This window comes from Saccoglossus kowalevskii, chromosome 20 (genome assembly GCF_978046115.1).
Source record: "Saccoglossus kowalevskii chromosome 20, keSacKowa6.1, whole genome shotgun sequence".
NCBI classification, from domain to species: domain Eukaryota; kingdom Metazoa; phylum Hemichordata; class Enteropneusta; family Harrimaniidae; genus Saccoglossus; species Saccoglossus kowalevskii.
The window spans coordinates 14,500,532-14,512,568 of record NC_140660.1 but is presented as its reverse complement, the minus strand read 5'-3'; the positions used below and the strand labels follow the sequence as shown (position 1 = coordinate 14,512,568).

Here is a 12,037-nt window from a genome sequence, read left to right as displayed (position 1 = left end):
AATATTGACACTGAAAAACACTTCTAGTAAGCTGTGTCGCATTTTGGTGCCTGGCAATAATAATGAGTCTAGTTTGCATCGATTTTATATTTAATGTTGTTAATTATCTAAACTGATATTTAAATTGCATGTATAACAATATATATATAATATATATAATATAATATTCAGACTACGTATAAGTGTTTATATTGTTAGGTAAACTATATACATATTAGTTTTGCTGTATTGTCAGTTGTGTTAGGGAGTGTGAGAGTGGCATGCAGAAAACAACATTAATGGGTATTTAGTTTGTCTTTTAAATAGGACTTCATACACAAGTCTTCCCCTAGAAGTGTCTTATCGCAACCACCAATTTAATAACATTAGATACATTAGTAATATTTATATCACATAAAAAAATATTAAATTATATATAGATATTACAATGACAAATAACAACGGTTGAAATTTAAAGTGTGGTAATATATATGCGGTTTCATATCATTAATGTATTTCATACGATAACTAAACTCTATTCAAATTAATGCAATTCCATATAACAAGAAATACTGTGTAAAGCTGCATATTGGAATATTTTGTGATAGTCAGTGATGATTTAAAGTTCAATTTTCTTCCATGAATTAATCATGTTAAAAAGATTACAATAAATAGTATAGACACATGGATTATTCCACTAATTTATTAAACTAAACACTCATTATATTCAGTAGCATAATAAACGTGAATATGTAAATTACAAGAATTTCGAAACCAAAATGTATAACATGTTAGTTTTTAGTCTAATAATAAATAATATTTAAAGTTATACACGCAAATAGAAACAAGGTCAACAATAAAATCTAGAAACGAAACTATATCACCGAGAACCTAGGATACAATACCAGGTCTTGTATTACGAATATATCATTTCAATAAAATATTAATATTTTATATATTCCTATATTGTAAAGATCAAAATAACGAAAACCAGCAACTGTGTCTAATACATCCAATAAAATATACAATTACATTACTGGATATTCGAAACGATGGCCAATGGCAACGAAGTGAATTTCTAATGTTTTCTGGATTCTAACATTTTGGTTTTTGACGTAATTTCAATTGATGGATTGGCGGTAAGTAATCACAATTTAGATTTTAGCTGTTAATATGCCATGTATTTTTCCAGAGTTCAGTTTTAGTCAGTTTGCATTACACCGTTCTTGAATCCCTTGGAAGACATAATTAACATGGGTGAGGTTTATATTTTCAGACATTTGAATCGTGACACGAACGTATTCATAAAACACATTTTTTAATTATATATATTTATTTATATTGTATGAACTGTATATATTATGAGGTCATTACGCGGATACTGCAAAGTATTCAAGAAGACAGTACAGCGGAGTATTGGCCGACGCGCAACAGAGGTTGATGCGACCGCGTACTGTCTGAGTGCATATGTTGCAGTATCCTCGTAATAAATGTATTATTATACATCTTTCCTATTCAGAAGTACATCGTGGGAAAGCCGAAATCAAAAACGTTTACAATAGATTTAGTGAACTTTTTTGTGTGGGGTCCGGTCAAACCCTGGGGGCAGCCATGTTTGTTTTTCATTATTGGAAGACGCTTACGTACGTAATCGTTCCATATTTGGAATTCGCGTTTCCTAATATGTTATAACAAAATCAACACAATTTTTATTTAATAACTAACGAAGCATAATGTAAACAGTTGCATGATGGCATTTCAGTAAAACGTTTCCAGCATTAATCACATACATGTATTTTTATCATATTGTACTATTATTATCCATACATTGCATTATGCAAAATCTTTGTTTATATATTATTTGACTGACGTTCCAATGTTTGTTCATACATGTGTACGTCATTGTCACATTCGGCGAGTACGTTACACAATGCCTTGCTGTTAGTTTTGTAATACACGAATTCGCACGAATTCAAAAGCGCTTGATTTCAACATGCTTATTAATGGGAGAGACGTGGGAGTTTGATATTTGAAAGTCCTACAAATTTGCATATAGGTGGTATTTCATTTCAATAAGAAGATTATCTTTTTTTCACTCATTTTTATATAAACATACCCAACATGGCGGAGGGAGGCGAGACTAATGGTCTTTTGTCAGCGGAGGATATCGGTGACAACGCAGATGAAATGTAAGTACAAGGAAGTAGTCTGATCCTACACAACAATTACATACATGCTTACACAAATATTCAAACGATCAACTACAATGCAAATCGTTCAGGCTCGTTCGCCAGCTACAAACAAGTAAATATAGTGATGACAAATGTATTTAGTGGTTTATGGTGGATTTTATAACAATTAGGCTTACTACAGAACCAACATTTCTCCCTCTTCCAAATTTAGTTAGCAAAGAAGTTTGACATCGATAAATTGTGGTTGACCTCATATTTCTTGTCCATCGATAAACCAAAAAGATGTGTTACATACAACAAGTAAGGTACGGCTACTAGATTTAAGCTGATGCATAACAATACATATGGTTTAGCCACAAGGCACTGTTACTGACATACCAACAACCACGTAAGAGCTTTTTACTACAAAACATTTTCCCGCCCAAAATTCAGTGCAAATATTGTGTAAAATTGTCATTAAATTTAATCATTTTTTTTTACCATACTGATAGTGAATGCTTCAATTTTTTGATTTGTAAATTTGTGTGCACATTTTAGTTGGAAGGAGCAAACTACACATAATCATATTGTAGATGGCGCCAAAATTTAGGAGTAGCGTCCAATGGGTAGAGCATATGTTTGTTAAATCTATTTGCACACTCTCAAAACGTATTCCCTTGCAATACGTATTATCTACAAAATATTATTCATACAAGTCACAGAGTGCAACCATGTATTCTCAGAGGCGGACATCCGGGCATTTTATTTTCACCGCCTGGCCATCATCTCAGTGAAAACAAAGTCCGAAAACACTCAGAAAGCGGTACTTTGGTATGGTTGTTGAGAAAGTGTATCAAGATTAGACCTACGTGTGCAACGTATATAAATTTGGTTGTTCAGGATTACTTCAAAGTTGAGTTTGTAGTGCTTTCTCGAATTTAGCTATTTTCGCCGACTCTTCGACTGGCGTTCCACAGTAGCTCGCGCAAAGCCCATAGAAATGTATGGTACAGTGGAACTTATTGTGACGTGGCTTCGTCCCTGAGGATTAAAACATACATACATACGGTTAGTTTATTGTAATTCGACTGCTAACAACAGATTTGCTGAGCGGCATGTTAAACACTTGTCAACAAAATTGCATGGTTTCATTACAAACCGTGATGATGTGTAGGGTAGTCAGTGTTACTGTGTCGAAACGTACAAAAGCTATCAATAATTAGCATATTATACAAATTATACATGTACCTTTGAATTCACAAACAAATTGTCAGTTTACACTTTAATTTGAATTGTGAGCATGAAGTCTCATTTAATTTAGACCACGAATTATAAAAAACAATAACTCTCGTAAGGCGGTATTCTGGTAGACTGTTTACGGATTTCCAGTGACAATATAGACTATATGTAATAGTAGCTCACATGACGTTGCACAATAAATTTTTTGCAAAGTTTCCCAAAACGTTTTTTTTTTTCAATTTAAGGTGTCTCATATTTTGTTTACATATGTCTGCATAAAAAACGATAAAATCTCCCAGACACACCTTTCCGCCAAAATTTGTAATTGCCAATCTCCTTGCGGTCACTTGTGTTTCACATACGCGTAAAACGTTTACTGCAAATATAACCTGCAAAAAAAAAGCTTTCAAAATGAAAAGGATTTGTTTTTAATACGGGCAACGTCGTTAGAGCTAATCAGTAAAGTGCTAGTATGGATTAGTGAGCAACGTTTTCATCAAACATCCGGTAGGCAAACATCGGGCAGGCAAACATGTTAACCATATATAACAGAGTGCCGGTCTATGGTGGGCGAAGAAGTAAATTATGCCGTGTTTAATCATTAACATTTATTCACATGGCGCACACTCAGTTATTTTATGTGTATCCTATAGTGTTACAAGTATTACATTATATTCATTCTTTGTTGACAGATGGGATTGCTGTAACAAAGGGCTGAAAAAACTTGTAAGTCTAATAGTAAACATACCTAACATAATCAATGTTCAACATTGTTGCCATGTATGATTTTTACGTCGAAGTTATACAAAAACCAACAACATAAGAATTGTAATCATCTTTAATTAATTCTTTTTTTATTAATTGGAATTCAACTGGCATAGATTCAGGACATATTTGCAAACAGATAATAGTGTCCTGACATTTCACAAAATCAAATCAAGCTTTCACTTGTACTGCGGTTGTTACTACTATTTTTTTCCGCTTCACCAAAGAGCTTCACTATTCTGAAACGATCTTTTCTGCATATGTTCTACCCTTCCCAGAGTTGTTAATGATTAAACATTTAGTATAACATCTGTGCTCTTGTCAATTTTTGGTGACTTAATCTTGTCTTTGTTTTTGAAACAACCATTACAGCGGAATTGCTGCAAGAACGCCTCCACGACCACTGTTGCTACATCAACAACTGCAGCCGTGGTTCTTGTTGCGGTTATCGCTGGCATTATTATTGCAGTTGTGATTGTCACTGGTACAAGTGGAGAAGTTGGAACTAACGAAACAAGCACTGAAAGTATTTAGTTCAATTTAGTTTTTTCCATACAATTAAGTCGACAAAATATATCACTTTTAAATAATATTTATGTGAATAATATTATCATAAGTGTACAGATGCTGAAATAATAAACACAAATTTCCGGTAGAAGATGAAATGATTGTAATTAAAGCCATAACAAATAGAAAGAAGTAGATTGACGATTTACGATATTAAAAATACTGCGATTACATCCTAGTAAACCGTCATCCAATCACTTTGTATTTAAAATAAAATACGATCGTATGATGATTTGTCTAGACTATCCCTATAGTATATACATAAAGGATCCCAAATACCACAAGTTTGGAAATGAAATTTATGATATTTTATAGTAATGAGTCACGTGCCAAGATGGACACAAAGCCTGTATTGTTAAATTCGATTGGAACGTTTGACTTACTGCGAGATGTTCTACAAAGTTCATGGGTCGAATCATCACATGACCAACATCGAGTGCGAAAAAAAAAACATATTATAGTATTTCATAGATTACACTCATAACGCATATGCTGATGTGGCGTTACGTCAAATCATGTCAGTGAATTAATTAATCATTTAAATATGGTTGTCGATAATCGGATAAAATATTCTATAGATATTTTTTTGAGATACACTGTAATCGCACCGTTTGCGTAATTGTTATTTATTCGGCTGAAATCTCGCATCTCCACGATAAATAAATAAATCATGTTTGACGTGAATATTGTGATATTTACCGTACACTGTCAGCTGCTGATATTTCATGCAGTCATATGCAAGATAGTAATGTCAATGTTTGCTATTATTTTCAGATGTAACTACGTCTATCCCGACTACCATCTTGTTTACAACCAATGAGTTTACGTCCGTTGACATTACTACACTTGGACCAGGTAAGCACTCTAATTTCTGTAGTAATGCTGCCGTGAAGGGGCAATATTGAGAAAAAACTCATTGTCGGTAAGAGATACTGCATACCGATGACAGGATTGGGTCATGATTTCTAGTAAACTATCAACGTTTATCTGTAGCACGCGTTGATTGGAACACTGATGTACATATTTACGTATTGGTATCGAACATCCCATAATAATCAGTGCACATGCGTAGTAGATAATACATATATATATATTAATAACGAATATATAGCTGAGGGCTGCAAATTATTTTCTTGATAAATCAAAGTCCAATTTATCGACAGAGAACAGCACCCTCGTCCATATGACACTTTAGAGTAATAAATAATAGATAATAAATAATTACATAATAAAGCGCAGTGGTCGTCGCGCAGCGCGTGATCGAATTTCATGTAAATAAACAATGTATTTTACACGCGTTGTATACGTCGCTATGAGTCCCATATCGAACAGGACGCGGCACGACGACTGCCGCCCTTTAAATTAATAAATATTTATTTGAGAACTGGTTTTAACCGCGAGATCCACATGTGTAGTATTTGATTCAGTGTATGCGATTGCTTAAGCGAATGAAACTATTTGGGTTGCTTTAAAAGTCACGTGACTTTCTCGCTCTGGATAAGATTATGTCGGCCACTTGAAAATAACGTCTATTGTTAGCTTAACCACGTGTCCATTGTGACGCATTGACCATGTAATGCCATGAAAACGTGTGAAACTCGCTGAAACAAATGACGTTTTACCACATTGTTAAATATAATATGTAATATTTAACATTAGGTGAGTTGGGAAATAAAATAACATTTAGGCTACTGAAAAAAGTATTAACTAATTTATGTCTTTTTATGGGAACATTGGTTATGTCCCTGTGTTGATGTAGCCCTGGTTGACGACGGATTTAAAAAAAAGTAATGCCTGGTCAGACTAATGTTTTTGTCTGCAAGTATCATGATTCGTTTGCCACCGAATGTAGTCAAATGGTATTACATGAACTAACAGCTTGAACAAACAATTACACGTCAGTATTTACACCACTTAAAATATTATTACGGTACTTATTGCCCACAGACACACCTACAGTAGAAGTGTCTATAATGCCCAGTACTACAGAAAAAACGTCGGAACCAGGTAACAAGTTCTGTTTTACCTTCGATAATATTGTAAAAAAACATAAGTAATAGTTTAATTTATGTATTTAATAAATCATGTCGCTATTTTACTTATTGCCCACAGACACAACTACAGTAGAAGTGTCAACAATTCCTAGTACTACAGAGAAAACGACAGAACCAGGTAACAAGTACTATTTTACCTTCGATAATATGTTAACAAATTAAAATAAAGAATAGTTTAATTTACATATGTACTAAATCATGTCGCTATTTTACATATAATTGTTGCCATGTAAATTACATCCTGGTACAATTTTTCTGCATAGCTAGTACAGTAGCAAGAACTACGAGATTGTCTACTACTGAGATGGTACCAACAACCATTATTGCTACTACAGGTATGTAGATGAACTGTTTCGTTAATTGACACCAATCTACATGGTCCGAAATATAAGAGTACCTTCTTCCGAATATACCCAATGTACACACATGGCTTGTTAAGGCACTCTCCCTTGCAGAGTCTTCTTGACCTAGGGAGCCACAGAGAGCCACAACTAGACTCTGCCACAGGCGACATTTTACACCAAAATTGTTGGTATTGCGCGTTTTTTTTAAATTCATTTGTTTCTTATATCCTAAGCTTCTGTTGAAAAAAATGTGTGTTATTTAAAATAAATATATCAAATATTTTTACATTCAGTGCTAAAATATTTTCGAAATGTTAAAATAAAGAAAAAGAAGATCCTGCGGTAGGAGACGTAGATGTGAATCGTCAGTTCAAATCGTCGCGTTCGCGTCGTTGCCTCAGGGTGACGCGGACGCCTTGCGGCTGCCCAGTTTTCGTTCGACTGTTATATGACGTCACAACTGGACGATGCTAGTGGGCGTGATTTCAAAATAAATTTTATACATTTTATACGAGTTTCGCTCGCATAGCAACAGTCCATTACATCTACTTCCTGCCGCGTCGCTTGGACCACCCCCAGGGAGCGACGCGAACGCACTCGAGACAAAGCAAAAAGTAGGTCCGGTCATTAATATTTAAATTAGCCTGTGGCAGAGACTAGTGGGACGTTCCCTGGCGACTACCTAGCTTAGTGATAAAATACCCATAGTCTCTGGATGGAGAATGTTGTTAAGGGTGAAACACACTGCAATCCACAGGAATTGACTAGTTTGCCATGCTTATTTTCACTATTTTATTATCTTATTTGTAGTGATTTTGTGGTTTGCTCGCTCAGCTAAGCACTTTTTGACATTCAATCTGCGCATGTACATCATCTCTCTTTAACTCAGTAAATTATAACCCAGGATCCATCCGGTTCAGATTAGGCTTTCGAATCTTGTTCATTTCGGTATTTCTAAAATCGCTCAGAACGACCTGTGGACATGGTCACCGTGAGCGTCAACGCTTGTGTTGTTTTCATAGTAATAAAAGTCATTCATGACGTGCATTCAAAGTTTAAAAGAGGTATAACGTAGATAGATGTATCTATAACACCATATAAACTGTTGAAAAGCAATGAACTGTATATGATACGAATCGGAAAGGTAAATGTAGTTTTATTTCACACATACAGATTGTTTTTATACATTGTGTAAACTAAATAAATGCTCAACATACATCAAACGATTTTATGCATTTCTTGTTCAAACGTAGAATTTACTACAGAAGCTATGGCAACGGAGTTATCTACTACTGATATGAAACCGCACACGGTTATCGCTACTACAATGGAAACAGGTAGAATTAATTATCTTGTCAGCAAAATTGATTGTAATTACGTATAATGCTATGAAAACAAATACCATATTTTGCAACCACCTCTATGTTCATGCTGTGTAAATGCATTGCCTTGAAGTTCTGCCTATAATTTTGTTTTTAAAACCAAGTGAATACACACAGTTTTATCCATTTTACTGGTCGACGTTTTTCCTGAATTCATCTAAACAGGACCTACATATTGTTTTTAAAATGAATTTTGGTGCAAAATCGAGTTAATTAACGGGGGGAAAGCACACATTGTCTGACATGCTAGAAATCATAGGTACAACACAATTGATGTTTGGTATGGTTCTCATCTCTGGCAGTGTCGCTCGCTCCTACAATATATCACTTTCACCATGCACAGATGCAGATACCTGGTTAATGAGAGGTGAAGGGTACGAAATTATACACTTCACACACCATAGCACACCGTGGTTGGTAGCAACCATGTGTCAAGAGGGATAAACAACATTAAATAATCTTGACATATATATTAGTTAACTGGCCATACAAATAATAATATACATTTTTTCCTACCAAGGATACATCATGGGAATGCCGAAATCTAAATAGTTTAGAACTTAATCAGCGAACTTCTTTGTACGGAGTCCGGTCAAACCCTGATGGCAGCCATGTTTTTTTTATTATTAGAGGACGCTTACGCGCCTAATCATTCCATATTAGGAATTCGCATTTCCTAATATGGTAGGATGAAAATACCTCGTAAAATACCGCAAAATGTCGGCACCCTGTAACTTATGGCGTTACGGTAACAGATGTATAATAATATATTCTACAAAATGGCAAGCATAGTAGAATAAGTGAAATTTCAGAATTAACCAGTGTGAGAGTTTAGTACCAGGAATTACCTGACATGTGTCAAGTCATGGCTGTCCAGTACATTAATAATAGTACTAATAATAGTAGTACGCGAAATGATTAGATCTTATACATATACAGAGATGGTAACAACAGTTGACGTAACTACTGAAAGCGGGACAAAAACTACACTACCACTTCCAACTGTACCTACTACTCGAGGTAAGTGCCATAGGCATTAGTGCTGTAACATATGATTTATTTATGCATTTTAACAGAATATAGAAATGATTAAAAGGCCTAAACATGACGTCATGTGCCAAGAGGGATAAACAACATTCAATAATCTTCACATATATATTAGTAAAATATCACATGAATTAACTGGCCATGACAATAATATATTCTACAAAATGGCAAGCATAGTGGAATAACTGAAATTGCAGAACTAACTTGTGTGAGTGTTTGGTACCAGGAATTATCTGACATGTGTCAAGTCATGGCTGTCCAGTACAATAATAATAGTAGTAATAATAGTAATACGCGAAATAATTAGATCTTATACATATACAGAGATGGTGACAACAATTGACGTGACTACTGAACGCTGGACAAGAACTACACTACCACTTCCAACAGCACAACCGATTACCACAACACATGTCCCTACTACTCGAGGTAAGTGGCATAGGTATTGGTGCTGTAACATATAATTTATTTTTCGCATCTCAAAAAGAATATAGAAATGACTAAAAGGCCTAAAATAAAATAAAATAACAATTCCAGACACATGCAAGTAAGACTGCAGAGAGTATATACAAATATATGTTTCCCGTAACTTGAAGTTCGGTTAACTGTGGTAGTTTCGCAAAAGTGGGCGTGTTTTTTTTTAAATATGGGCGTGGCTATTTTTGTAACTCGATGTCCGTTACTCCAACCATTCAGCATCTCGTTGTTTGCAGCATTTGATTGATGAAAACCATTCCTTTTTTTAAAAATACAATTAAGCAAAAGAAAAAAATGTCACCAGTCTCATGGTTTCAAATGTACTTTACACGTTCAATGTGATGTGTGTTGTAGTGCGCCATCTTATGTAAACATGTTTGTGTGAGTTTTGCTTTTAATTTGATGTTTTAAGTTTGGGAAAAGAATCGCGAATATGCGAACATATGAATTTTAAATGTAAAGTATTAGTAGACTGATTTTATTCGATTGAAAGCCACCGCTCCAACCATCTATGAATTTATTTTTATGAGAAATTCTTAAGTTTGAAAACTACCAACGCGATGTATGTAGTGCATTGTACGAAATGGATTGCTGTCAACAGAAACATGCACATTGATGTATATATAGAATACAGTATTGTCGTATATATTGCTGGACTGAAGATAGAGACCTTCACAAAAGCTCACCAAACTTACATTCCATGACTCATAGATACCGACAACTCAGTACAACGCTTTTCACCCCAGCTGTGCAATCTATATTTAGAACTAATAACAAAAGTGAACCCTTATTTTAGTGGTTTATTGGTTGATCACACCGTAGTAGTCACTGTACCACAGCCATGATTGGTTAGTCCTACCCGGGGTTGAACGCCAATAAAATGGGTCTAGCCATACTATGAGTGTGCAAAATATTCAACGTGAAGGACAGAGCTAATTGCCAAGAATCATTCGTAATCTGTTGAGAATAAATACACTTGATGGCGATTACAAACTTAAATAAAATATTTCTCTGTACAATTCATATTAATTTGTATTTATAATCTGATATTCTTACAGCAATTTCTACTCATGCTGCAACAACGTTCCTCCCTACAACAAGTATATTAACCACGCTTGAGCCAGGTATGGAATACTGACATTATTAATTGACTATTATGATTTATTCATGGATTTATTGATACTTTTTCTTCTTTCATTCCTTGATTCGGTGACTGAATTACACATTGATTTTCATGTTCAGATCGTCGGTATATTGATATAGAATGCATTCGTTACTACGTGTACAACGACACACAGACATGGACAAGTTCTGAACAATTATGTGAAAACGTCGGCGCTGTGCTGGCTTCTTTGTATACGAGCAAAATCAGCGACGGTGTCATACAATTCATCATAGACAGTAATATGGATGGCGGAACAATCAACTATTGGATTGGATTGAATGACATTTCAGAAGAGGGAACTTTTGAATGGCTCAATGGAGATCCATTTGGATATACAGACTGGGCGCCTCGTAATCCAGATAATTGGAGAAATCAAGACTGTGGACAATTGTGGTGAGTACAATGCCTCTTATACGGAAATTTATTTTTGCTTTTTCTAATAAGGTGGCAGCCTGATCTTGGTTGCAAGAAACACATGAACTCCAAATTAATACTCAATATACTAGTTAACATGGATCATTACTACAAAAAATGCCATGTTCCTGCCATAATAAGGTAGGGAAACCTTGGGAATATTGGAACCGATATTTTGTACAGTTGGAATGAGAAGATACTTTAATTCAGTTGAACTGTTAAACAATGATTATTAAAGGGAGGTGGTCGTCGCGCCGCGTCCTGTTCGATATGGGACTCATAGCGACGTATACAACGCGTGTAAAATACATTGTTTATTTACATGAAATTCGAACACGCGCTACGCGACGACCACCGCGCTTTAAAAAATACAATCTCCAACACTCCGTGAAAAATCAAATGGTTGCCATCGTTTTCATTGTTATTCTGACAT

At 34.9% G+C, this 12,037-nt stretch overlaps 1 protein-coding gene across 1 annotated transcript; it reads left to right on the top strand.

The window, feature by feature from the left end:
• The first annotated feature begins 2,100 nt into the window (after positions 1-2,100).
• On the top strand, positions 2,101-11,587 carry LOC146730037 (uncharacterized). The gene is made up of 12 exons (XM_085494392.1): positions 2,101-2,168; positions 4,082-4,115; positions 4,527-4,680; positions 5,496-5,576; positions 6,669-6,728; positions 6,834-6,893; positions 7,039-7,110; positions 8,373-8,456; positions 9,441-9,521; positions 9,873-9,977; positions 11,084-11,149; positions 11,268-11,587. Exons 1-12 carry the CDS (start codon positions 2,101-2,103, stop codon positions 11,585-11,587), a joined length of 1,185 nt encoding a protein of 394 aa, XP_085350518.1.
• The last annotated feature ends 450 nt before the right edge of the window (positions 11,588-12,037 follow it).

What these genes read in the sequence shown, in the direction of transcription:
- LOC146730037 (XM_085494392.1), top strand. Translation starts at nt 2,101, where the DNA reads ATGGCGGAGGGAGGCGAGACTAATGGTCTTTTGTCAGCGGAGGATATC. An exon ending in ACAAAGGGCTGAAAAAACTT is followed by an intron (nt 4,116 to 4,526) that starts GTAAGTCTAATA and finishes CAACCATTACAG; the next exon opens with CGGAATTGCTGCAAGAACGC. An exon ending in AGAGAAAACGACAGAACCAG is followed by an intron (nt 6,894 to 7,038) that starts GTAACAAGTACT and finishes TTTTCTGCATAG; the next exon opens with CTAGTACAGTAGCAAGAACT.